At 45.9% G+C, this 27,920-nt stretch overlaps 1 protein-coding gene, 1 long non-coding RNA gene and 1 pseudogene across 5 annotated transcripts; 2 read left to right on the plus strand and 1 right to left on the minus strand.

The window, feature by feature from the left end:
• Positions 1 to 15: 15 nt before the first annotated feature.
• Positions 16 to 27,908, minus strand: LOC142833916 (uncharacterized). 4 transcript variants are annotated; one of them, XR_012907469.1, is made up of 4 exons: positions 26,590 to 27,908; positions 15,231 to 15,436; positions 15,097 to 15,155; positions 16 to 1,456 (listed from the first exon to the last, which is right to left on the minus strand). It is a non-coding gene; the product is annotated as an uncharacterized LOC142833916 (long non-coding RNA). The 4 variants fall into 4 exon arrangements; XR_012907470.1 differs by lacking the exon at positions 16 to 1,456 and adding an exon at positions 12,202 to 12,326; XR_012907467.1 differs by having other exon boundaries at positions 15,097 to 15,436.
• LOC142834247 (large ribosomal subunit protein uL15 pseudogene) lies at positions 11,344 to 11,835 on the plus strand (annotated as a pseudogene).
• LOC142833914 (L-amino-acid oxidase-like) lies at positions 15,279 to 21,613 on the plus strand. Its single transcript, XM_075945792.1, has 7 exons — positions 15,279 to 15,403; positions 16,892 to 17,106; positions 17,436 to 17,548; positions 18,341 to 18,542; positions 19,805 to 19,873; positions 20,084 to 20,220; positions 20,477 to 21,613. Exons 1-7 carry the CDS (start codon positions 15,352 to 15,354, stop codon positions 21,282 to 21,284), a joined length of 1,596 nt encoding a protein of 531 aa, XP_075801907.1. The 5' UTR covers positions 15,279 to 15,351; the 3' UTR covers positions 21,285 to 21,613.
• Positions 27,909 to 27,920: the final 12 nt, after the last annotated feature.

Below are 27,920 nucleotides of genomic sequence, written 5' to 3' on the forward strand. Positions count from 1 at the left end.
TTTTTTTTTTTTTTGGTTTTTCGAGACAGGGTTTCTCTGTGGCTTTGGAGCCTGTCCTGGAACTAGCTCTGTAGTCCAGGCTGGTCTCAAACTCACAGAGAGCCGCCTGCCTCTGCCTCCCGAGTGCTGGGATTAAAGGCGTGCGCCACCATCACCCGGCTTACATTACATTTTTAATGAGCTGCATAGGTACAATACTCTAAACAAGAGTAGAAACATATATGTCAAAACAAAAATAACCTCATATGTTGTATAAATATACCAAACTTCTTTAACCAAGTGTATAAACATATATAGTATGTTCTAGCAAAAATAACCTCAAGTTTATATCAATATACAAAAATCCATACCAATGGAAAATATTTGAGATTAATAGTTGCTTTTTGGATTAAAGTAAATTCAGTAATATACTCTTTTGTCTCATCATTTCTTTATTATATGCCCTTTTATCATTTAGAAAAAAAAGATCTTTGAATTTAACTCTTTTGTTTAGCATTTTTACCTCACTATGACCAATAACAACTTGTAACCAAACTCCCTTAAATGATGATAAACATCCATAACCTATCTTTTGGGAATGTGAGCATTGCTGTCTCCTTTTTCAAGCCATTCGTTCTGGGAGTCCTGTATAGGACCACGGGCACACCCTGGAGCCTTGGATCAGCAAACCAAACTGCACAAGCCCTGGGCCAGCTCAGCCTTATGGACATCCTGGAACCAAGGATCCGGCTCGGAATTTGGGTGACTGGTCCTATCTCACTGGGGAACTCTAGATGTTAACCTGAGAACTGTGAGGAGAAAAATATCAAATTCACAACTGTTCAAGTAAAGCAAGCTGTATTTTGGGATGTACCTCAGACTGGGCAGCTGCCTGTCTCGCCTTACATTGGAATTGGAAAGAGCGGCCCCTGCTGGTCACTTGGAGTCCTGTTTACAGGAGAAAGTGTTCCGAAGGGTGTTAGAAAAATCCAGTGGAAGGGAAGAACAAGGGTGTGGGATATGTATCATGTGGGTGACTTTGCAAGTTCAGTGCAGGTTGAAAAACATGTTTTACAGTTTCCATCAGATCTAAGAAACAGCAACTTATTCTCTAATACAAACAGAAACCTTAGAAACTTTAACTTGCAAGGACTTAGCATGGGACAGAAGGAACCTGCCGCTTAACTACAAATAGAAAACTTAACCTGAAAAGGACAAATAGGAACATATTCTTAACTGTCTTAACTGCAAACAGAGCCCTTAGCCTACAAGGTGTATTATTCCTGTTTTGGTCTCACATTCTCCATGGCAATAGAATGAGAAAACTCTCCGAGAAGCTCGTGTCTCTTGGGTGCAAATAAGAAGTGGGGTCCAAATATATCAACCTCTGGATCACGTTCTCTTGAACTTGGTGTTAGTCTGCTTCGGCTGCCTCTTCTATAGAATTCCAATAGTATCCTCTTCCCTTCTAGGATGGCTAGAGGAATAAAATGTCATAATGTCAGCCCCATACCACAAGTTCTGGCCAGTGTTCCTGACTTGGAATCTCCATCTCTGCCTTCTGTGTCCTGATTTCCTAAGGATTCAGGAGAAGAGAGAACAAAAAAGTCTTCCTGCTGAGAGTGATGATTTAGATAAGGGGTTAGAATTCCTGTGAGCTGCTAATTAAACACAGTTAATACTAAAGGTTATTTATAAAATGACAAATAAATTGTATTGGAAACAAGACAGAGTGCCTAGAATGTGGCTCAGCTGCATAGCACCTGAGTAAATAGAATGCTTGAGGCTAGAGTTTGCATCATAGCATTTAAAACAAATGTAAAGGCAACACAAGCTCTGAACTCTGTACACCATGATGATTTTTTCCTGTGCTCTGTGTTCTGGCAGTTGTTTAGTGTGGTGCATTTGCAGGTTGAAACCCTGTATACTGACATGTATCTCAACTGCTGCTCAGTGGCATGTGTTGCTACCATGACATTGGCCATGATGGGTGTATTTTCATTTTAGTCATTAGCAATCAGCATTAATCAGAAGCACCTTGGGCCCTGCAGTGCTGTTGCTAAGCCTTGACCCACAGCTCTGACCCCAACTCTCCTCACTCCTGTTGCTGATTTTCATCAGCTCTGAGAAGCAGTCGAGTCCAGACAGCGAGTCTTCTCCACCAGGATAATAAGGAAACAGGTTCAGAGAGAAGCAGACAAAATCCATTGAGTGTCACATGTAGAAACAACAATCCTGGATTTTTTTGTTTTTAGTCATGGAGATTTTATTATGGATTCATACAGAGGATCTCAAGAGGATAGAGAGAGGCACACACATTTGAGTTAGGCATGTATTGTTAGAAGTTTTCTGTCCTGCCTAGTTCCCACAATTATTAAGTCCCAAAGAAATCACACAGAGGTCTACATTAGTTATAAACTGATTGGCCCATTAGCTCAGGCTAAAAAATAAAAATAAAAACCGGAGTAGAGGATTGTTACACTTTTCTGGGTGAGGATTCAGAAAAGTAGGCAGACATAATAGAACCTCATTGTTGCCCTAAGGGACTGTATACCCTGGGTTTTGGGGGGCGGGGTGTTTTTGGTTTTGTTTTCTTTTTTTTTAGTGACTGCAGCCCCAAGAGATAGTCAAACATGGTTCTACCTGCCCATTGCACAGATAAATAAACAATGACCCAGAAGACATGAGTGATTTGGCAAAGATCTCCCATCTAGGGAATGGTAGAACCAATGGCAGGGCCTGGCCATTTGCCACTTAGGTGATGTTGACTCTGCCGTGTTTATCACATGCTTCATTGTGTAAGTTCAAGATAATGGCTGTATCTCTGCTCTAACCAAAACTCCTGCTGCTCAGAGCTGGGCCAATTCCACAATGGTCATGAGACCACCCCAGAGGTCAACATGAAGAAAAGTCAAACTCTAGAGATTCCATTCTGACTCAGGTGAACCCAAAGACCTGAAGGAGAAGATGGTGAGCTTGAAGAAAGGAGAAGGCAACAGATCCACAGCTCTCACAACAGGGACGCATTAATTGGCCCCCAGGTGGCAGTGCCCCATTAATGGACCATGTGAGAACTGGCTCATTTGGTAAATGAGTACCTCAAAAAGTTTTCAGGTTTTGTATCTGGAGAAGGAAGTTAAGGTGACCATGACAAGCCGTGAAATGACGTGGCCACAGGAAGAGGCTGGCAGGTGTCTGCAGAGAATGTCACCCCATCCACTTTGTTCTATATTCCTGAAAACTACTATAATTAAATTTTCTGTCCTTGCAATAAGACGAGTTAATGAGTGCTGTTTTTTAATGATTTTTATTGAGCTCTACATTTTTCTCTGCTCCCCTCCCTGTCTCTCCCTTCCCCTCAACCCTCTCTCAAGGTCCTCATGCTCCCAATTTACTCAGGAGATCTTGTCTTTTTCTACTTTCCATGTAGAGTAGATCTATGTATGTCTCTCTTAGGGTTCTCATTGTTGTCTAGGTTCTCTGGGATTGTGATTGGTGGGCTGGTTTTCTTTGCTTTATGTTTTAAAACCACTTATAAGTGAGCACATGTGATCATTGTCTTAGTGCGTGCTTTAATTGCTTTATTGCAGTGTTTTGTTTAAAAGGAGCAGGATTTATTAATGTAGTTAAAAGAAAATCTAGTGAAGAATAATGCTAAAAAGAAATCCCACACTAGCTCAGAAATGAGTATAATAAAGGGTTATTTATTTAGGGGTAGGCTCACAGATCTCAGTCCTCTGCTGGAACAGGGAACAGGAACCAAATCCAGCAGCCAGAAGCTTTACCTAGGCATTTTTAGTATGAGACCACGCTCAAGTGGGCTGATAACTTAAAGGCTACTGGCTGAAGGAGTTCCTACAGCATCTCTCCGTTTTGTTTAAATAAGAGAGCTCTAACCCTAATACAAAATTATATACAATAAGAACAAATATCAAGTATAAAAATTAGAATTACAACCAGCATAAACAATATCAAGCAAGAAACATGTGATAAATGTTTCAATAATTATCCTATCCTAAGGAGTCTAAGTCTTGTATTAAAAATAAGTTGGCCAACTCATGAGAGGAAAGTTACTACAACTATCTAGTCTTCAACCCCATCAAAAACCTGAGAAGGGAGATAATATTACTTGAGTAAATAGGAAGTGCAATCAAGCAACTTCCAAAATGTGTAATAGATGACAGAGACAACTGGCTACCCGGGCAATCTCCCAAAGTCTCATTTGCAACGTTGGAGCAACCAACTTTGGCTAAGATCTAGCGTAACTGACAGACCATTTTCAGAGGCAGGAAATTTTTCAAAACCATCTTACCTTCTTGGCAAGATTTGACAGTCTTTTTTCTTGTATCCTGCTTGTCCTGTCCCAACATGGTGCATTTTGTCAGTAGGGGGTCGATGCATGGGCAGTTTCTTGACCAAAAGCCCATTTGCCAAGAAGAAAACAAGCTTTAAGCAGAGTACTCAACTGAAGGGTGTTCAATTCAAAGTTGTATTCAAAGGTCTTGTGTATCTTGAGTTTTGTTGTGTTTTTGAGATAAGAGTCCCACTATGTTTCCCAGATAGCCTTCAAGTTCAGAATACTCCTACCTCAGGCTCCCAAGTTTGGTATCACAAGCGCACACCATTATACCTGGCTAGCCTCTTTAGTCACTTCTAGCTTTAGCATGTGTCCTGTGTCTCTTTTTATACCCATGTTCATGTAAATCATGTCATGTCTCTTTTTGAGTTCTAAAGTCAAATATTTTTACCTATGAATATTTCATATTCATTTTTATGTCCTGTAATTCAAAATTATAAACAATTTTTCATGATTTTAAATGTTTCTAAGTGCTTCTTTGAAATAGTCAACAAATACCAACCAAAAAAGTAAATTAAACTTGCCAACATCAAGGATGAAAAATGAAACAATACCACAGATCTTGCAGTCATTTAAAAGATTAATTAAATGGGCAGGAGACTTGACCCTAGAGGGGATCCCAGGTGCCCAAGCTGAGGCCCCCAGTTAGTTCCTTGGGCAGCTGAGGATAGGGAACCTGAAATGACCCTATCCTAGAGCAATACTGACGAATATCATGCTTATCATCCTAGAACTTTCATCTGGCGATGGATGGAGATAGAGACAGAGACCCACACTGGAACACTGGATAGAGCTCCCGAGGTCCCAAGGAGGAGCAGAAGGAGGGAGAACATGAGCAAAGAAGCCGGGACCACGAGGGGTGCACCCACCCACTGAGACAATGGAGCTGATCTACTGGGAGCTCACCAAGGCCAGCTGGACTGTTACCAAAAAAAAGCATGGGATAAAACTGGACTCTCTGAACATGACGAACAATGAGGGCTGATGAGACGCCAAGGACAATGGCGGTTTTGATCCAACGCAATGTGCTGGCTTGGTGGGAGCCTACCCAGTTTGGATGTTCACCTTCCTAGATATGGACGGAGGGGGGAGGACCTAGGACTTACCACAGGGCAGGGAACCCTGACTGCTCTTTGAATTGGAGAGGGAGGGGGAGAAAAGTGGGGGGAAGGGGAGAGGGGTGGGAGGAGGGGGAGAAGAATGGGAGGAGGGGGAGGGAAATGGGAGGCTGGGAGGAGGTGGAAATTTGGTTTTTTTTCTTGCTTTTCTTTATTCTCCTTTTAACAATAAAAAAAAGTATAAAAAAAAAAAAGATTAATTAAATGCCACAAAAAGCTTAAGGTAGGGACTGGAAAGATGACTCCGCAATTAAAAGCACCAACTGCTCTTCCAGAAGACCAAGGTTCAATACTCAGCATTCACACGGCAGCTCACAACTCTCTGGTCCCAGGGCATCAAACGCCTTCACACAGGCATACATACAGGCAAAACACCAACGCACATAAAATAACAATAAATAAAGTTTTTTTTTAAAAAAAGAAAAAGCTTTCTTCTGGTGAGCTGGACAGTGTAAATGAAAGAGAAAGGTGTCCTCACAAAACACACATTGCCAAAACTGACACAGAGAAAGAGAAGTCAGAAGATCCTAGAGCTGCATTTAAAATAAGACTGTAAGTTTAAACTTTCATAAAAGAAAACTCATTGGTAGTTTAGTAAATTCTTCCCATGCTTAAAGAAAAAAAACTGTTCATTATAACACATTTCCCAAAGAATAGGAAAAATATTGAAAACAATTCCATGTGATAAAATAAATTTGATATCAGAAAATGACAAGAACATTACAAAAACCATACACAATTATTCATATAAGCGTGTTGGAAAACTAGAAAATACAGTATTAGTTGAACTCAGAACTAGAGAGATGGTTCCATGGTTAAGAGCACTAACTGCTCTTCCAGAGGACCTGGGTTCAATTCCCAGCACCCACATGACAGATGACAACCATCTGTATCTTTGTTTGCAGGGCATCTGATGCTCTCTTGATGTGATCACAATTGTCTCTCATCAAAAAAGATGACGATAAATGTTGAAATGAATGCTGAAACATGAATTCCCTTTCCATAAGAGTTCTTACCCAGTGAAATAAATTAATAGAAAGAAATAAAATGTTAAATGTTAGAAATGAAAAAAGAAAGAATCTGTAGATTCTGTGATGGTGTAGGTGGAAAAAATGAACACAAAGAATTGAAATTAATAAGCAAGTGTCTATAAGTAAAAAGAATTCACCATTAAATTTTAAAAAATAAAATAATAAAAATGGGCTAATGTGATGATCCAGCAGGCAAGGGAACTTACCATGTAATACTGACCTCTAAATTCAGTCTTCAAAACCCACATAAATAAGGAAGGAGAAATCTATCTCCACGGAAGTTGTCTTCTGACCGCCTCATTTTCACAGCAGCACCTACTCTCACTCTCTCTCTCTCTCTCTCTCCCTCTCTCTCTCTCTCTCTCCCTCTCCGTCTCCCTCTCTGTCTCTCTCTCTCTCACACACACACACACCACATACACACAGCAATAACAAATGAAATTAATTAATTAAATATATAGAAATAAATCCAATAAAAGACTTGTAGAGAAAAAAGCTTTAGATAAATTATTGAAGACCTCTACAAATGATGGAACATGTCATAAACAAGATAATGATGAAAAAGTGATTGATAACTTTGGTATACTTTCAATCAAATCCAAAAGCTTCTATTTAGGGAGTTTGTTTGTTTTGGAAAAAAATCAACACCCTGATTAGAAAACGTATATGGAAAACTGGAGAATCTTAAAGGAAAGAAAAAGTTCTGGAGGCCTATTGCACCTCAAGTCTGAAGCCAGGGAGGCTGAGTAACAAGGAGAGCTCAGGAGAGGATGCATGGATTTCCCTGGGAAGGGAAAATAGAATAAATTTTGTGGATGGACTGGACACAGGTGGGGATGGATAGAGCAGGGATCAAATGTGGGACAGATGAGGGGAATGGAGGGGAAAGCACTGGGAGAGACAACTGGAATTGGAGGACTTTGGGGAGGGGCGATGTGGAAACCCCAGCACATGGAAGCTTCCTGGAATCCATGAGGGTGGCCCTAGGGGAGATTCCTAGTGCTTCATATCCAATAGAGGATATGTGACCAGGCAAGTCTTCCAGTAGTGGGACTGGGACACCAACCCAGCCACAAAACACTTGACCTACAGTTCGTCCTGTCTGCAAAATGCAAGAATTGTAGGAGTGGCTGACCAACTTGAGACCTCTGCCATGAAGGTAAGTCCATGCCTGACACTGCCTGGATGGGCAGGGACCAGAGGCTAGAAAACCCAGAGATCTCTGAGGTCACATGGAACACTATGGAATCACAGCCTGAGTAGACTTGGAAGCAGAACCACAAACCTGGACCAAGACCTTCCTAGGTGAGAGGCCCAAAGTACATCTCATCCTAAGATGACCTCCATCTGCTCGCATACTTGAATGTGCTAGCCCATGCAGCTGGGTTGGAAAGGCAGGTGAAATCAGTGGAAATTGAGTCTGGGAATTATGACTAATCTCGCAACACACTGGAATTCTCAGTAAATAATTAGAAGGAAGGAGGAAGCAATGGGAGCAGGCTGTCATGATGGCCAGCTGGGAAGGAGCAGGAAATGAACAAAGGGACTGTGGGGAGTGGTTATCGTGTAGATACAAAAAATCCCGGGTGTAGTGTCCTAGCTACTGCTGACCCCCAGTCTCACAGACACCTGGGTCTTGCCAACAGCCTAAAGATGAGACGTCACCTCACCTAGCGGGGCCACAGCACTGTTACTGGGTGGCTCTTAACTGGAAAGGATCAGATCAGGAAGCCCCATGGGCAACCAAGGATCTAATCAGGAAGCCCCGTGGGCAGCCAAGTCCAGAGAGTCAGGATTTCAGGCAGCTTTTTCTCCAGAACAGCCACAAGTTTTGTGAGAATTCAGGGCCTGAGGCCTCTGACTTCTTCGAGAGAGTAAGCCAGCGCTGCCCCTGAAGGCCTTACCCAAAGGGATGTGACAAAGTAGATAGCCATCTCAGCCTCCTCCAGTGGGCCAGGCAACTGAGGTTCTACAAGTCCTGCCTCCACCCACCCATCTCGCCCCTGTGCCAAGATGGAGTTCCACAAATACTATCAACAAGAACACTAAAAAAAAAAAAAAGAGGCCTCTGGGGAGAGAGACAAAATCAAGCCACAGAGGGAGGGTTGGTGACCTATTTCCTTTTCCAGCCTGCTTGTGGGATATGAGCCGCTCAGAGCAAAGGAGAGGGAACCTGAACACTGGTGGACATACCGACGACTTAAATCTTTGTTCTGATTTCTCCTTGAGTACCCAAGCTCTATGGTGCCCGTTAGATCATGTTTGACTCACACTGCCATTCCTTCCTGAACTGCCCTAAGCAAATCAGAGCCCTTCATTCTCCATCTATAAAATACCTACTTACACAGTCTCTCTTGTGATAATTAAGAGTCTGCCAACCTTATGCCAGGCCCTGAATCAGGTTCTGGCAAGAAACGTCTAGAGTTTATCGGTATCACCCCATAATGTGATCCTCCAGAGACTCACATCTCACAGATGCAAAGGCAGAATTTGGATCTAGAAAGTTCTGTTGCATATTCTCTTAAACTCCCTGTTATTCTGACTCAGTTGTTTCGTCTTTGAAGTGTTGATAGCAACCTCAACCCTCCGTGGTTGCTGGGAGAGTTAAATGTGACAACCGAATACCCTGGCATACATGCGGGCCAACATTCTACGACTATGAACGGCCAGCCCAGATCTGCCTGTGCTCTATTTTCAACTATTTAGTAAGAGGTTGAACCGTAAGGCCCTTCCAAGTCAGACCACCAGAACAACTGATAACAATTTAGAAATTATAAAACAATATTTCAATAAACTACACTAGAAACAAAGGTTATGTGCCCGGAAATGTGACTCAGAGACAAAGCACTCAACTAAAATGCTGGAGCCCTAGCTTTGATCCCTAGAACTAACAACCAACTAACAAAAATAAACAATGCAAAAAAATCATGAAACTCCCAGCACTCAGGAGGCAGAGAGGCAGAAGGATCTCGATGAGTTCAAGGTCTACAGGATGAAATGTTAACCACCTTGATTTTTAAATATCAGAAATACTTCAGAATAGTCCAGCGCGGTTCCACCTGCCTGTTTTTCAGACAAATTAATCCAGAAGAGAGGAGCAATCTGGCAAAGATCATGCAACTAGACAATGGGAACATCAAGGAAACCTGGCTACTTGCCTCCTGAGTCAAGGGTGGCTCTACAAAGTGCATATTAAACTTAATTACTAAGTTTATAATAATGGCTGTACAGGAACTTGAACCAAAATGTCTCCTGCTCCTGAGAGTCATTCCCACTCCACCTTGGGCCTTGGGCATGGGGCTGCCAGCCAGAGGTCAGCCTGAGGAATAAGGGAGACTCTAGAGCTTTCTTTCTCAATAAGACAAGCCCACAGACTCCAGAGAGGTGCTAAGCCTTGAGAAAGGCAAAGCTAAAAGCTAACTGCAATTCTAACAACCAGGGATGCCCTACTGGACTCAGCTGACAAGGCCTCATTGAGAGTCAGCCGACTTTGGTAAGATGAACACTTCAGAAGGCTTTTCTGGGTTAGTGTCTAGAGAAAGACAAAGGGGGTAGCAGGAAACTATGAGGATCCTAGAGTTGTGAACATTCATTTGAGACACATTGTTTTTTAATTTTCTTCAGTTCAAGGATGGTTATCCACAGATCTCTCCCCATACTCACGCTCACAAAATATCTAATCGAATTCTATCCAAGTCCCGGACTATCTGGCCACACATCCAGCCAACTCATGGCCAGTGGGCATTAGTCAATATAGACTTTTCCCTGTACACTGCTTATTCTTCTAAGTCAAAGGAACAAGCGAATACCCTGCTCAGTGACCTGTCCCCCAGAGGGTTTCTCTTCACCATTGTCCTCAGGCATGTTCCAGAAAGACACATGGTGTTCTAGCTATCAACTTGCAAGTAGGGCAGGCACATCACATAGAACCATCTGTCACCAGCATGCATGTGTTCCTACTCAGCCAATCACAGAGAACTCACCAGGGAGACTAAGTTCAGACTGTGGAGGAGAAAGTAGCACTTGGACCACTTCCTCATGCAACCTGCTCTGGCTTTCAGGGACTACTTGTGGTCATCTAGAACGTACACTGACGTCTGATGATGTGTACTTGCTGTGCATGCCAGCTCTGTGACCTAAAAAGGCAGATACCACTGAGTTTACGATGTGTATGTAGCCACTTTAGGAATTTTAAAGTTCATGTGTCAGACTTTAAGTTGTTTTTCTAAAGGTTTGTTTTATTTTTAATTATGTGTATATAAGAGATAGCATGTGAGCTTGTGGTTGCTGGTGCTCACAGAGTCCAGAAGAGGGCTTCAGATCTCCTGGAGTTGGAGTTACAAGCAGTTGTAAGCCACCCAACATGGATGCTTCAAACTGAACTCGGCAAGAGCAGTATATACTATTTTTTGTTTGTTCGTTCTTTGAGACAGGGTTTCTCTGTATAGCCTTGGCTGCCCCCGTACTAACTCTGTAGAGCAGACTGGCCTCAAACTCACAGAGGTCCGCCTGCCTGTGCCTCCCAAGTGCTGGGATTAAAGGTGTGCGCCATCACCTCCCGGTCAGTACATACTCTAAATGGCTAACCATCTCTCCAGCCCTGGCTTCACGTTGTTAAGATGTCAATACGTCTTAAACTGATTAATCAGCAGACTCAATCAATGCACTTCCGTCATAATCCTAGCTGCCAGTTTTCTTTAGAATAGTCAAGGAACTCAGAATGTGTCAAACAACCTTGAGAGGTAAGAATATAGCTGGAACCCTCTTGTTTCCCAATTTTAAAACCTATCGCTAGTGTAATGTGACAGATTAGAAACGACAGTCCAGGCCGAGCCTTAAAATTTATTGTCAAGCCCTCTTTCCTTTCTGCCACCGCCATGCCTTCCAGACTGAGGAAGACCCGGAAACTCCGGGGCCACGTGAGCCACGGCCATGGCCGCATCGGTAAACACCGCAAGCATCTGGGGGGACGCGGGAACGCTGGAAGCATGCATCATCACAGGATCAACTTTGACAAATATCATCCAGGTTACTTCGGGAAAGTTGGGCTGAGGCATTACCACTTAAAGAGGAACCAGAGCTTCTGCCTGACTGTCAACCTGGATAAACTGTGGACGCTGGTCAGTGAGCAGACCCGGGTCAACGCTGCCAAGAACAAGACTGGAGTTGCTCCCATCATTGATGTCGTGCGATGGGGCTACTACAAGTTCTGGGGAAGAGAAAGCTCCCTAAGCAGCCTGTCATCATGAAAGCCAAATTTTTCAGCAGAAGAGCTGAAGAGAAGATAAAGGGTGTTGGAGGTAGGTGCCTGTGTTCTGGTGGCTTGAAGCCACTCAGGGAGGCCAATTAAATGCTAACACTTTCCAAAAAAAAAAAATTATTGTCAATTAGTTTTCAGCAGGGACACAGAGATTGTTCAATGAAGAAAGAATAGTGTTTTCAAAAATAGCACTGAGATGAATGGATACCCATGTGCTAGAAGAAAACTGGGCCCTGCCAAATATAATACAGAAAATTACTTCAGAATGAAATCAAAGACCTAAATGACACTTTTAGGACAAAACATAGGATTAAATTTTCATGTTCTTGGGTCAGGCAATCGTTTCTTAGATCTACTCCAAAAGTAACACGAGAAAAAAATTAATTGAACTTTATCAAAGTAGAAACCTTTATAAGACAAAGAATACCATCAAGAAAATTCAACCAGGTGTGGCATCACAAGCCTGTAATCCCAGCCCCTGGGAGATGGAGACAGGAAAATCAGGAGCTCGGTTTCAAGCGCATCTACAAAGCCAGGCTGGACCTGGCAGCTTGATCGCACTTCAGGGGATGGTCTGTTACCTACAAGTATAATAACAGTTTGCTGTGGAGTTAATGGGTATTAAATAAAATGTTTTAAGAGAGGACACAAAGTTGGGGAGTTAGAGAGGTGGGGATGGATCTGGGAAAAGCTCAAAGGGGGAGGCGAGGGTGAATATGATCAAAATACATTGTATGAAATTGTCAAAGAACTGGTGAAAAATAAAATATCGGAAAAGAAAAAAGAAAGTGATAGTACAAATGCACGTAAAAACATTTTCACATAAAATATCTGACTAAGATTGTATCTACAATATAGCTTTCAAAGCCTTAAAGCCCAGGGTTGAGAATTAAGTGATTAAGAGCACTGCTGCTCTTCCAGGGATCCAGGTTCAGTTTCCGGCATCTACATGGGCACTCATAGACATCTGCAGTCCCAAGGGATCAGACCCTCTTCTGATCTCCACGCTGCACACATGTGGTGCACAGACAGGCAAAATATAAAACAAATATTCAAGAACAAAAGTTTAACGCTCAAGATATTGAGAGAGAGAGAGCACTCATTGGCAAGATGGATAAATGACCTGAATAAACATTTCTTTGAAGAGCATATATGACTGACCAATAAGCATGTAAAAGAAAGGTGTGGCGGCTTGAAAGAAAATGGCCCCCGTGGGGAGTGTCACTATTAGGAGCTATGGCTTTGTTGGAGTTGGTGTGGCCTTGTGTCACTTTGAAGGTGGGCTCTGAGGCCTCCTTTGCTAACACTATCTATGTCTAGTGTGAAATACAGCTGCTCATGCTGCCTGTAGAACAGGATGTAGAACTCTCAACTCCCTCTCCAGCACCATGTCTGCCTGCATACCGCCATGTCTGCCCATGAAGATAGTGGACTAAACCTCTGAAATTGTAAGCCACCCCCAATTAAATATTTTCCTTTGTAAGAGTTGCCATGATCCAGCCAACATTGGGTCAAGTTCAGGGAGTCCTGCTGAGGAGAAGGAGGAGGGGTTGTAGGAGTCATAGGGGTCAGGGACTTCAGAGGAAAACCCACAGAAATGGCTAGCCCAATACAGAGGAGGAGTGGATAGGGGCATGGGGAGGGGAGAGAGGAAGAGAGGCTGTGGTTGGGATGTAAAATAAATTAATTAACTAATCTTTCAAAGAATTAAAATAAGAAATAATAATAGTGAATTTTTTTTTTAAAAAGTGTTGCCGTGATCATGGTGTTTCTTTACAGCAATAGAAACCCTAAGACAATACTCCTCATCAGTAGCCACTGGGAAAATGGAAATCAAAACCATAGAAAGATACCATTTCACGCTCCCAAGATGCTATGCTAGATTCTTCATTCACTGCTGAAATAATGATTTACTTCCAGGAACATGGGTGACTCATGGGTTGCTCTACCACGAAAGTCCCACCCCAACTCAACCTTCTGCCTCTTATAAATCCTACCATCCCCAAAATCCTGTGCAGCTGGGTCAGGAGGGAATAGTGACCGGACTCTCAAATGAAAGACTAGAGAAACCCACACACACAACCTCCTTCCACAGAAAGTGTTAGCAGCCTCATTATCCTGGACTTAGCTACTAGCTGCATAATAGTTACAACAGGATAATGCAGTTATAATAGGGTAATTAGGTTATCCTAGACTTAACATTGTCTGATTACTCTATGGACTTGCCTGTGGGCAAGGTCTTCCCAAATCACCATACCTGCTCTGCTTCAAGATGGCGATACTCATGACAAACCTAAAGAAGACAGTTACAGCCCCACACATCCTCTCAGGTCAGCCTAGAAACGGTATGAGGCATATGGTGACATAATCCAAGCAATCAGAAAGCTGAGGCAGAAGGACTTGGAGTTCAAGGTCATCCTAATCTATACAACAAAACACTTCTTTAAAAAAAAAAAACGCTGGGTGGTAGTGACATACACCTTCAATCCCAACACTTGTGGAACAGAGGCAGATCTCTGAGTTCGAGGCTAGCCTGGTCTATAGAGTGAATTCCAAAACAGCCAAGACTATACAAAGAAGCTCTGTCTTGAAAAACAAGGCAAAAATAATAATAATAAACCTCAAATCAAATTCTTAGGAAGAAAGTATTGTTGGCCTGTGTCTCAAATAAGAAAACCCAAGCTCAGAAAAGTATCAGTTCTGTATCCCAAGTCACATAAACTCTGCCAGGACAAATCAGGACTCAAACCCAGTTCTGTCGATTCTATTGCAACTGCCCTTCCCCCGTGCTACTCCTGGTGCCAGGATCCCAGTCTTGGGCCCTGGATACTGTGTGCCCTATCTACCCCCACTCCTGCCCTTTCCCAAGCTCCATGCTGCTGGTTGGGTTCAGACTTTCTGTTCATTTCCCTTGCCAGCCAGTCTGTGAACAAAAGCTAATCTTGGCAGAACAGCTACCTGGCTCCATTCCCTATGGGAAGGAAGTCCATTGCCAGAGAAGTACACTGTGTCTAAGGAAGCCCTGGAGGTTCTAGGAGAAGAGACAGAAAATGTTCTTCTCTGCAAATGGGTCAGGCCAGAGACTCCTGCCTACCTGTCTACCTACCAGGGACCCTTAGAGGGAGGAGGGGACAAGAAAAGCATGATCCTTGCACAGGAGCTCACGGCCAGATCCCTATGGCAAACAAACATCAGAACAAAGGGTCCAAGTGGAGCAGCAGTGGGAATTCAGGCACTCCGTAGTGGGGGTAGTCAGAGCTCTGGTTTGTGCTGTAAGTTCATAGACCGATGTCTAACCCAGTCCTCACCCCTTCCCAGGGTAATACAGCAAGTTTAGAATGGTCTACTTACTCTCGTTCCCCTTCTGATCCTTAGCAACAGGAGGGATGGGCTGAGAGATGGGGCTTTTCCTAGGAGAGAAGATTGTGAAAGGTGGGATGAAGAAGACGAGGGGAGGGTGGCGTCAGTTATCATTGACATCTCACCTGACAGGTCAGGCCTTAGTGCAGGGCCACCTTCCTTGGCTGAGTCAGTCAGGCCAGAGGCGGGCTGGCGGGATACGGGCCAAATATTGCCAGAGTGGTGCTGTTCCTTCATAAAGAGAGGATGAGCTGCTCAGAGCTCAGCAAGAGTTTCAGGACCATGGTCAAGATGAGTGGTAAGTGGGGACCTCCTTCAGGTCTGGAAAAGACTGAGCAAAGAACTGTTAGACACTGAGATAGGCATAGGTGCTGGAGGGGAGAGGGATGTGGGTCAACGGGTGGGGCATAGGTCTCAGCCGATGGGTCATTTAAGAATAAAGAGAGTAAGAACTGTGACAGGGATTCAGCTTCAGCAGGACCTGGGGATGGATCAGGAGCATGAAAATGAGTTTAATGGAGAAGGATGTGGAGGATGGGTCTAAGGGTTGGGTCCGTTCAAATGAAAGGACAGAGGGGCCAAGAAACAAGTCCTCAGGGGAAACTGTAGGGGCTGGAGACTGGAGAAGAAGGTTGAGGAAGATCTGTGGGGTAGGAGGGGGATGGAGGCTTAGGGGTTCTCTCCCTTGGGCTTGGTGATGTCGCTCCTCTTTTCTAGTGAGCTGTCTGGGTGTTGGGAAGGGTCTAATGGACCTCCTTAGCTAGTAGTCCCTAAAAATTCTCGTCTTTTGAGGAGCTTCAGTTGCCTTGACATTGCAAAGATCAAACACAGGGGGCTCTCAAAACTCAGCTTCTGGGGGAAGCTCAGAGTTACAGTCCTTGCCTGGTCCACGTCAGAAAAGACTAGGTAACTGTGAAAGAGGAAATCAAGTCACTCAAGGCTCACTACAAGGTGGTCACCAACTATCTGAGCAATGAGTTCTAACCTTGATATCACACTAAATACCTGGGAGGCCTGGAGAAACCAAAGATGAGGCTGGAGAAAACATAGGGACCGCATGTTTCCCGTAGGTCACTTCTCACTCCCCACTCAGGGACCTGCGCCTTCCTCCCCCTCACACTCGCCTTCTCACATGTACACACACCCCTCCCTCCCTCTCACTTGCTCACTCTCTTCCCCACACAGCTTCACCTCCAGACCCCACACAAGCCTCCACCTTCTTGAACATCTCATCCTCCTCCCTCACTCTCAAATCCAGCCCAACTCCCACTCCAGCTCAGTGCGTCTCACTTTCCCGTGGATTCGTACACACTCAGAACAATCACACCGTTCCACAAACGCATCCCTCACGTACAGCCATGTACTCTGCAGTCATACAAAGTAAAAACAAACTACAACCACCCTCCTACCCACAAACTTGACAGTTATACACGATGCCAGTCCTTTACACACTCATAGGTAAGCACAACATCACACTCCCCATCAGGAGCAAATACACGTATAGTCAGCTGTGAACCTCCCACACCCACGAGCTTCCAGCATGCAAGCTGTGTTCACAATCACACATTAATCAGACAAATAACACTACGGTTCACAATGCCCTGCACAACACAATCACCTTCATATAGACGTAATGCCATATATCCGGATCTCCAGCCACACACTTGCCAGGCTCTGCCCTCACCTTACTGCCCTTCGCCCGCTCCCACAGTAAACTTATCCTGGATAAACAGGTCCCAGAGCCTGGGCACCAGAAAGGCCACACTCTTGTTTTCTCTGCCCCCAGGGATCTTTATTTTGGGGATCCTGTTATCCATCTCCAACTGCCTTGCCTTCTACGAGGACCTTTTCAGGTGCTTCCAGGGCCCTGATTATGAGACCTTCCTCCTCATAGCCCAGAATGGGCTCCATGCCTCCCCACTGCCCAAGAGTGTGGTGGTAATAGGAGCTGGCTTAGCAGGCCTAACGGCAGCGAAAACCCTCCAAGATGCTGGTCACAAGGTAAGAAGATCTTGAAAGGCCTTGATCATAAGCCTCCAATTTGCCTCCTTGGGGAGAAAAGGAGTGAGAGGCCTGACAGGGAATGAGGCACAACTGCAGGTGTCTACCAGTCTCTGCCCCCCTGGCCCTTAATCGTTGTCAACTGCCATCCATGTCCTTATGGAGCAACAAGTGAAGACTATGCAAGGAACTCACTCAGGACCCTTGGAGCATACAGTCCCAGTGAGGTTATCCTGCGTGTTCATGGCCTTCAAGTCAGAGCCTACAGCTATTTGGAGGTGATAAGTGGGATAGGAAGAAAGAATGACAGCAGCTTCTCTGAACTCCAGGTCACCATCTTGGAGGCCAGTAACCACATCGGAGGTCGGGTGGTCACAGTCAGAAACAAGACGGAAGGCTGGTACTTCGAATTAGGACCAATGCGAATTCCAGAAAGCCACAGGTAAGTCCTTTACAAAAGAAGGAACAAAGGGGGTATAGTGGGAATGAGGGGGAAGGCAGAGGGACCCTGCTGCCATCGTGTCTAGGATCTTTCAGACTCACTGTGGCATGCGATCCAACCCAATAAGTCAGGGCTGATACTCAACTCCCACGTCAGAGAGAAAACTGGGGTCACAGAAAGCCGTGGTCACAGAAAGTGGTAGATCCCAAACAGATAATTACAATCATTGCTGCCAACTCATTAAACTGTAGCGTGTAAATATGGGCAGTTTCATGTTTGTCAGTTATATCAAAGCAAGCTGAGAAATTATAACGTTACTATTAATATCTACCATTTGTTGAGCACTAACTTTCTCTAGACCCTGTCTCCACAGACATTTCTCTTTTTCTTTTCCTGTTTGCATTTAATATAAATTGAACCCATGCTCACCCTCCAAACCACCGAAAACACAAACAACTGCATCAGCCCAAAATAGGACTCATTAAATACGGCCTCCAATTTACCTAGAATTGCATGGTGGGATCTCAAATGCTGTCTGAAACAAAAGACATCTGTCTATAGTTTTGAGTACTATTAGCTGAGATTTCCAAAAGGGCCTTAATTCAATGAACTTCCCACCCTCCATAGCCCTGGGAGGTGGGAGCTAATGCCCACAACATTAAATGAGATTACAATTGAACAAGTAGTTAGTTTGAGCTTCCTAGGCACCAGGTTACCCTAATTAGACTGGAATAGTTTCTAATAAAGGACCAGAAGGAACAAGGATGTTATTATGCCTGTCTCTGTCTCAAGGCTAACCCACACCTATGTCAAGAAGTTTGGCCTGAAGCTGAATAAGTTCATCCAGTATGACAACAACACCTGGTACCTATTCAATGGACAGCGTTATCGTGCCTGGGAAGTCGAAACTAACCCGGAGATCTTGGGCTATCCCACGGACCCCACAGAGAAGAACCAAACTGCCGAAAACCTCTTCTACCAAGCAGTTATTAAGGTACCTGCTGCCTTTCCCAGCTGGGATCAAGAAGGAAAGGGGTGGTGCCTAAGGTTCCACAGCAAATCAGTACCTGCACTCAGATCACCCGACCCCACCCAACACTCTTATGATTGGTCCTCCTGCCTTATCACATCTGTTAATGATGTCACCACCCTCAACTCCACCCTCAACCCTTCTCTTCTGTCTCTGAGAAATCTAGGACACAGGACTTGGTCAGCAGCAGTGTAAAGAAAGGGACAACTAGATTAGGCAGCCCTCGGTAGTGAATCAGCAGTCTTCCTAGATGACAGTGAAAGTCTTTACCTTAAAGCGTCTGTGCCTGTGTGTCTGTGTCTGTGCGTATGTATACGTATGTACATGTTTAGGTAAACATGGGTGCGTGTGCAGATTTGTGTCGGAGCCAGTGGTCATCATCAGCTGTCTTCTTCAATTGCTTCCCACCTTATTTTATTTTATTTTATTTTATTTTTGGCAGAGTTTTTCACTGAACTGAGCTTACTAATTCTGCTAGAATTGCTGACCAGCAAGCCCCAGGGATCTTGCTGTTTCTACCTTCACAATACTGGTGTTACAGTCATGTGACACCACACCATGACTTTTTAAATTTTTGATGTGCATTGGTGTTTGGCCCGGATGTATGTCTGTGTGAGGGTGTCAGGTCCCCTGGAACTGAAGTTACAGACAGATGTAAGCTGCTATGTATATGCTGGGATTTGAACCCAAGTCCTCTGAAAGAACACTCAGTACTCTTAACCACTGAGCCATTGCCCCAGCTCTAACACACCCTACTTTTACATGGATACTGGGGAATAGGGTTCAAGTCCTCAGTCTTGCACAGCAAGTGTTCTACCAACTGAATATTCACCTTAAATTTTCATCTTGAAAAGGTCTTTTGTTTCAAGTCAGGTGTGGTAGTACAAGCTTTTAATCCCAGTACTTGGGAGATAGAAGCAGGAGGATCTAGAATTGAAGAACAGCCTCAGGTATACAGTGAGTTTGAAGCCAGCCTAGGCTGTGTAAGACCCTGTCTCAACAAAAGCAAGCGTGTCTTTAAATGAAGGGACGGAGCAGTGTCCAGGAGCTCTAGGAACGGCCCCTTCCCAGCTTTTTCCAGCCTCTCCAGGGGACATCCCAAGAACCTGGTCTCTAATCTCAAAGCGTGTAAAGCATCTGTCGCCCTGTGACCTTGTCAACAGCAGCCTAGATGCCCTGGTCACCTGGAAGCCCAGCTTGATGAATATCTCTCCTCCTTTCTGCAGCTCAAACAAGATGTGAAGACATCCAACTGCAGCCAACTGATGTCCCTTTATGACTCTTATTCCACCAAGGTAAGTGAAACAAGAGGCCGCAGGAGATGGAGATGGAGTGACAGCCTCTGTGCTCAGCCAAGGCCCTGGGGCAGCATCCTGTCTATAGAATGCCTTCTTCCTACTGCCAAAACCTTTGTCTCCCTCAAGCCCCCATCTAACCCTGCTAAAGCTTCCCTACATGCTAGACCCTCTAACCCACCCTTGCATCTATGCTGCCCCTCCGCGCAGGCTTATCTGGTGAGGGAAGGAAAGCTGAGCAAAGGAGCAACCAAGATGATCGGGGATTTGTTGAACGAGGACCCTGGATACCACAAGTCCCTCCTGGAGTCCCTAATGAGTCTTAACATCTTCTCCAGAACTGATGAGTAAGGCTGATTTGGGGCCAGGAAGAACCCAGTCCCTAGCACTGGTTGATTGGGTATTTACCATATAGGGGGCACTCAAGTAACAATGCCCGCGTGACACAGGGCTGTATATTCATGAAGGTGATGTGTATAAAGTGTCTCACACGAGAGAGCAGGGGGATAGGTTCTTCCCTTTTCAGACCAGAGGAATGGCCAGTACTGGGATACACGACCTGGCAGTGTCTCCCGCCTCATCATCCCCTCTCCACCCCTGCAGATTTTCAGAGATCACCGGTGGCTTTGACCAACTCCCCAACGGCTTCAATGCTAGCCTGAAGGCTGGCACCATCCGTCTGAGATCCAGAGTAGAAGCAGTGGTGAGGAACGGGTCGAAGGTTGAAATTTTGTACCGCACCGACGAGCCCATCTTCCCACTGCGCAAACTCACTGCTGACTACGTCATCAACTCAGCCTCCGCCAAGGCCACACGCCTCATCACCTTCCAGCCACCCCTGTCCCCAGACAAAGCACATGCCCTGCGCTCCGTGCATTATACCAGTGCCACCAAGGTGGTTTTCGTGTGCAACGAATGCTTCTGGGAACAGGATGGCATCCGGGGAGGCAACTCCATCACAGACCGGCCCTCGCGTTATATTATCTATCCCAGCCACAGCCTGCCAGGTGGCAAGGGCATGCTGCTGGCCTCTTACACTGTGGGCGATGATTCTTTCTTCTTCGCTGCCATGAAGCCCGACCAGGTGGTGAATATTATCCTGGATGATCTGGCTGCCGTGCACCACATACCCAAGGAGGAGCTAAAGCGCATGTGCCCAAAAGCAACGGTCAAGCACTGGGGGTCTCTAGACCCCCTCACCATTGGCGCCTTTGCTGAGTTCACACCCTACCAATTTGTGGACTATTTAAAGCAGCTCTCCCAGCCAGAGGGTCGCATCCACTTTGCTGGAGAGCACACCAGCCTGCCCCACGGCTGGATAGACACTGCCATCAAGTCTGGCCTCCGGGCTGCCAAGGACATTCAAGCCATGGTGGACGAGGAGGTTTTTCAGGGACAGATGCCTCGCTAGAGGCCTTTTACCAACAATCGGGGTGTTTTTCCCCAAAAACAGTCTGCAGGGGAGTCTGGAAGAGGAGACTGGAAGATGAAAGGAGGCAGAAACCCAGGAGAGACGTCACCGCTGGTCTCTTGGTGCAAGAAGGAGCAGAGCTGGGAAGCTGGCAAGAGACATTGCCCCTTTCCTGTCTTGCTCTCTGCCTAGCTCTCTACAGGAAAGAACAGAGCTGGGGTGCAGGGGGGCTCGGGTGGGAGTCAAGGCTGGAGAATCCCAGAATCGGCCTTTAGCTTGAAGGAAATTGTCTCCTTCTGCAAAACAATAACAAACAAAGAAAAGAAAAGCTTCCGCCCCTGGCTTGTGTCACTTAAAACTAGAAGTTCCTAAACAAGCAGACAAACCCCGAGGTACTGGCACACTGACTGGCAGACTGACACACACGCTTACACCCACCACACACTGACTGGCAGACTGACACACACGCTTACACCCACCACACACACTGACTCCATCACTGTGTGCCTGAGTCCAGTGTGGGTGGAAAAGGAGGGGGCCTTCTTAACCGCTTCTTTTCTGCTGTGCGTTAGTGGGATCTCAGCTACCCTGAGAGACTCTCTCCCCCTCACCAGGCAGACCCCCTACCCATAGCAACCACAGTTGACACACAGTCCTGAGGGGACCCCATGCTCATTACAACTCCCTCTCCATCCATCCCCTCACCAAAACCCACCTGTCTTTACCAAACCAGCCTATGTTGCCAAACATTCCGTCCACCCCTCCCCAACTCAAAGGTCCTCTCTCCTCTGAGCCACAATTCTTCTCTTCTAGAATTCCAAATGAACCGAAGACCTTACTGAGATTGTGTCCCCCAGCCAGATCGGAAGACCCTCCTAAGGGCTGAGGTCACATATTTTATGGTGTGTGTGTGTGTGTGTGTGTGTGTGTGTGTGTGTGTGTGCCGTGCACACATGCTATTTCCTTTAGCCTGCCAATACTTACTAAATAAGTCGTACATCTGGCACCATATGGTACCTGGCTGAGAAGCAGAAACAGAGAGAGTATGAAAACTGAAAATCAACCCCCCTCTGCCTGCCTCGCTATGTGGTCAGAGATCAATTCCCAAAACCGACTCGATTTTTGTTGCAAAATTTTAGAAACCAAGAGTTATTCCTTAGTCTTGGGGGATCGACTAAGTTAAAAGGAAAGGTAAATTGAGTCACAAACACTCCTCATTTGACAGATTCCGGAGGACCCAGGAGGAAGCATGATGATGTGCTGGCTGGGGTTTTGTGGAGGACTGACATAAGATATGGGAGGGAAGAGGAGGGAAAGAAAATTCACGTTTTCTACTTCAACATGTCCCATTGTTAAATCTAGACGTCTCTTCTTGAATACCCAACTGTCACTGACAATCAGGACCTTTTTAGTTCCAAGTGACAGAAATCAAACTGGGGCATTTGGGGTATGTGTCCCTGGTCCAGAAGTCCAGGATGAAGCTGCTTTTATCAGAGTGACTAGGCTCCAGACTAGAAAAAATGGTGCTAAGGACCCATAGTCTAGATCATCGTGGACCCTGCCCTCTTCTCTGTTACAGACGCACACCTGTGCTATGAGATATACAAAGACTCAAAAGAATGGGCTCTCCGGCAGTGTAAACAATCAGAAGACACACACTTGGTTAAGTTGTTAATGCAAGCAAGTCAAGTACTCTTTGAGGCCTGGAAATACACTCGACCACCATTCCCAGGGTTAAGCTGCTGAACCTGGATATAGGGGTATCTTGGTGACATTAAACAGTCACCTTCCCTTGGAGGTTAGCCCAGGGTGAGCTTAGACTGACCCCTTTTACAACTGTTAGGGTTGGAGGTGGAACTTATTGTTTGATTAGTTCCAATCCCAACATAATATAGGGGTTTGGGAGTCTAGGCGTAGCCAGCAGTCTCTATCTATGTCTGGCTAAGAATGGTAAAGAAACAAATGCCCTCCATCTAGGATACCAAATTCCAAGGGACTGGCTTCTGCTGCTCCTTGGCTTTTAGTCTCAAGGTTACTGAGGGAGTTCCTAGGCAAATTTGAGGCTTAGGGCTTACATTTACCACCTTGGAGGGGTCGAATCTCCAGGTTGCCAAGTTGGGCTGGTTCAGGCCAATGGGCCCATGGAACCCAATGGGCCAGATGACCCTAGCAGCAAGTTTCTTTTCAATAGTAAATTGCTGTCTGGGTTTGGACCATTCATATATAACCTGACTCCCCAGGTTCTGCCAGTTTCCCAAAATGGGCTTCCTGTCAAGCCCTAACCTTTATGGAAATGGGATTGCATTATCTGTGGCCACAGGTAGGTGATAGATTTCTCTTTAGGACTACAAAGGGATCAGTGTACCCCCAGGAGAACTTAGTTTTGCAACTCCACTGAGCACAATAGTATTCTCCTGGCTTCTGGCAGCTGAGAGGCATAGGGCACCAGTCAGGCAAGCAGGGTACTAGATAGATGGGGGCTCCTTCTCTTCCCCAGTGGATCCACAGCCCTAAAAGTGAGTGAGCCATGCCCCAGGAGCCTCTGTTTGTAATAACTTACCTGGAAGGTGGGTTGGGTCTCTGTAGATAGATTGGCTATGAGGTCCCCGGTCCTAGTCCTTCTTAATTCCTATACCCACCGTCCTGGCTTATGGGGATTTGGAGCCTTTCCCATAGGGAAACAAAGAAGACGAAATAGGACAACCATAATTATAGGTTCCTTGTCAGTCGTCTCTTTAAGAGGTCAGCGAATGTAGTAGTAACCCATCTGTGGGTGTCTTCTGGAGCCTCCTTCAGCTGGGTATGCAGGATCCATGGGTGACCAGTGACCTTCACAGCTGTGGGGAAGGACCACAGGGCATGGGCCTTTCTATGCTGGATCCAGGCTCTGGGTCAGGATCCTCTTTACTCACACAAGGTCTCCAGACTAAAACTTGTGGGCAGGCTCAGACTTGGAAAAAGTCTCAGTCTCTTGAGTTGTCTGATGAATACTCCTCTGAGTCTGTTGCAGGGGCTGTAAGGACTTGAGGAGGGGGTGGTTAGTAATGTCTGTCTTACGACTAGCTTAAGGGGGAACGAGGCATCCTCCCAAATGATTTCAAATAGGGTGATGGGGACCCTTAGAAGAGTCTTTTTAAGGTCCTAGCCATCCTTTCTACCTGCCCTGAGCTTGGTTTCCAATCAACATTTAGGACTTTTGCCAGATTTGGGGAAAGTTTGACCATGAGGGCCAGGCCGTTGCTGGACCTCAGGGAGAAGGGCAACCCAAATCTAGAAACGAACTCTTGGAGGAGTTTCTTGTTGACCACTGAGGCTGTTTCCATTAGATGGGCTAGGCTTCCACCCATCCAGAGAAGGCAGCCAAGACAACCAAGAAGCATGCTTATATATAAGAACCATGGGTAAATTGCACTTCCCAAACCATGATTAATAAAGACTCAGAGAGAAATTGAAGTTCAACCTGAAGGTCAGAAAAGGAAACAGCCAGCTACTGGCTCTTACCTCTACTTCAGTCCGAAATGGCAATCCTGCCTCCAGGAATCTCAGAATGAGACTGAGGCTGAGCACTGTCTCCTCCTGTCTTATATTCCTCTCTAGGGTTGGGATTAAAGGCATGCACCACTGGGATTAAAGGCATGCACCGACCAGTTTCTATAGTGCGGCTACTGAGATTAAAGGTGTCATACTGCCTGGTCTGTAAGGCTGACCAGTGGGGCTGTTTCACTCTCTGATCTTGAGGCAAGCTTTATTTACTAAAATAAATATGAAATGCTATTTCCCAGTGTTCTCCAGAAGTGCTTTGTTGGGTGTAGATTTCTCCCAGCACTTTTTTTTCCTCCTTTGTGGTTCACTTGTGCACAAATGGTATATCAAAACACCATATCTTCAACAAGATTGTCTAGTTGAGGGATATAATATATGGGCCTAAGTAACTCAACAGTTTTTGATGCCCCCTAATGGGTGGCCTGGTAAAGTCTGACAACCACTTTTCTTCTGAGAGCAGCAGTGAACTGGGATCTCCCATTCTGTAAAAAAAAACCTCCACTCATTTGTGTCCTGTTTGACATCTCTTCCCGCCATCCGGCCTCTTCCTGGGTATAATCTGGGCATTGGAGCAATTCAGGTTCAGACAGGGCGACCATGATCTGGAGAGGCCCCATTGGTTCTAGAGCCGCCTTCTGGGTGCTAAGTCTGCTGCTCTGTGTCCTTGGGCCTCAGAGATTTCCCTTTTGGAGGACCTTAGCAATGAGCAACAGCTATCTCTCTTGGCAGCCATAGGGCCTCTAGTAGGGCCAGCATTTCTTCTTCGTTTTTAATTTCCTTCCCAACTAAGGTGAGGCGTGCCTACTCCCTGTAGAGGGCACTATGGACATGGGCTATGGCAAACGCATGCCGACTGTGTACCCAATGACGACTTTGCCCTCTCCCGGTGAAGCACATGGGATAATGCCAAGAGCTCGGTGCTTTGTGCTGATGTCCCTTGGCTGAGAGCCTGGGTCCATACTATCCTGTCCATGATGACAGCTGCAGCCTAGCATCCCTGATTCCATCTGGACTAAAGCTGTTCCCATCAGTATACCGTACCTCTTTGGCTTTTTGCAGGGGGACATCTGTTTGTTCAGGTCTGACTGACCGGATCACATGGGTCACCCCAATGCCATTGTAAAGGGGCCCCGCTGGGTTATCATCTGGCAGTAGGTTAGCTGGGTTGATGGCTGGAGTTTTAAAGAATTTGATAGCAGGCTGGTCTACAAGAAGCGCTTGGCCATTATTTGGTCATTGGACATCCACCTGTCTGGGGTCTCCCTCAAAGGTGCTTCTACAGAGTGTGGGGTGGTTAGGAACAGTTCCTAGCTAAAAGCTGGTCTGTCAGCTTCTTTTACTAGCATGGTCGTGGTAGCCAGTTGGCAGAAACAGAATCAAGTCTTTTGGATAAGTAGACCATGGCCTCTCCCATGGTCCCGGTGCCTGGGTAAGGACACCCTTTGCAGTCATTGACACAGGACAAGTGTCCTTCTCCCTCCTCTTTCGTGGTGTTCTGGGCTTCCCCCATGGGATCTCTTTCCTTAGTCTCCCTACTTAGTGTTTGCATCACTACTCGGGGCAATCTTTTGTCTGTTTCTTCTACTGAGTCACGGTTATTATGAGCCTCTGAGCAATCTCCAGCATTTGGGACCTATTCATACCCTCAACTCCTTCTAACTTCTGAAGTTTCTCCTTTTTCAATTTGTATTTCATGTGCATTGGTGTTTTGCCTGCATGTATGTCTGTGTGGCAGTGTTGGGTTCCCTAGAACTATACTTACAGACAGTTGTGAGTTGCCATGTAGGTACTGGGAGTTGAATCTGGGTCCTCTGGAAGAACAGCCAGTGCTCTTAATAGTTGAGCCATCTCTCCAGCTGAAGTTTCTTTCAAATATTTGGGTCTGACTGTACAACAAATACAATAGTGGTTGCTTGTTTGGTGTTTTGGTTTTGTTTGGTTCTGGTTTTGGTGTGTCTGGGTCTTCAGGGGTGAACACTGGGTAAGCCTCACAAAAGTGCTCCAGGAACCAGAGGTGATTTTCAAGGCTCTCGAATCACCTTGCTCATCTTAGAAACAAATCAGTGGGTTTTCAGTTCCCCTAAAAGGGCATGGTGAAAATTGTCCAAGATCTCCTTACCTTGGTCAGTGTTGGGGTCCCCTCCCAGTCAGGTTGGGCAAAGGGGAATATCCACTCTATCTGGGCTGCACTGTCAGGCAGAAATTCCTGCCTAGGCTCAGGACAGCTTTCCCACTCTCGAGCTGGATTCTGTCCCACTCTTTGGCCATAAAGAGATGTCCAAGAGAGTTTGGCAATCATCCCATTTAGCCTGGTGGGTATAAAAGACTGTCTCTGGCAATTAATGAGAGCCTGGAGTTTTTAGAGAATGACAAATTCTGAGTTTTCCAATTGTACCAATCACTGGTTGAGAAGGAGACAAAAAACCATGAAAGGGAATGGAGGGGAACCTCCAGGTCTTGGGCCCTCTGGAGGCACCTTCTTTAGGGAGAGGGTAGAGGTTGCCTCTGGCCCAAGGCCGTTCCTCCCAGAGCCACTCCGAGTGTATGGATGCGAAGAGGGGAGAGGGAGGCCAGGGTAGGAAAAACTACCTCCTCCTGCAACCCCAGAACAGCTGGAGGAACTGTTTCCCTCTTCCTGGTACCTCTGTCACCAGCGTGGGCACAGGAGGAAGCAAAGGGAGTGTGGGGTCTGGGAGCCCTTTCCCCTTCCCTGTGCATGCTCCACACCACACAGATAACAGACAACGGATGGAGAAGGGTCCTTGTGGATGCATTGAGGGGCCAGACTGTGAAGGGCCAGGTCCCTTCCCACCTCCACATGAGGACCTGGGCAGGGGACCATGAGCAGGGGTGCAGAGAAAGAAGCAGCAAGTGGGGCAAGGAGAGAGAATGGTGACTCACAGAGGCACTCTTAGGGTAAAGACAAGGGAGACAGGGACGTGAGGCAGGGAGCACTGCAAAGACAAGAACCTGGGCCGGGCCGTGGTGGCGCACGCCTTTAATCCCAGCACTCGGGAGGCAGAGGCAGGCAGATCTCTGTGAGTTCGAGACCAGCCTGGTCTACAAGAGCTAGTTCCAGGACAGGCTCCAAAA

This window comes from Microtus pennsylvanicus, chromosome 13 (genome assembly GCF_037038515.1).
Source record: "Microtus pennsylvanicus isolate mMicPen1 chromosome 13, mMicPen1.hap1, whole genome shotgun sequence".
In the NCBI taxonomy this organism is placed as follows: Eukaryota; Metazoa; Chordata; class Mammalia; order Rodentia; family Cricetidae; genus Microtus; species Microtus pennsylvanicus.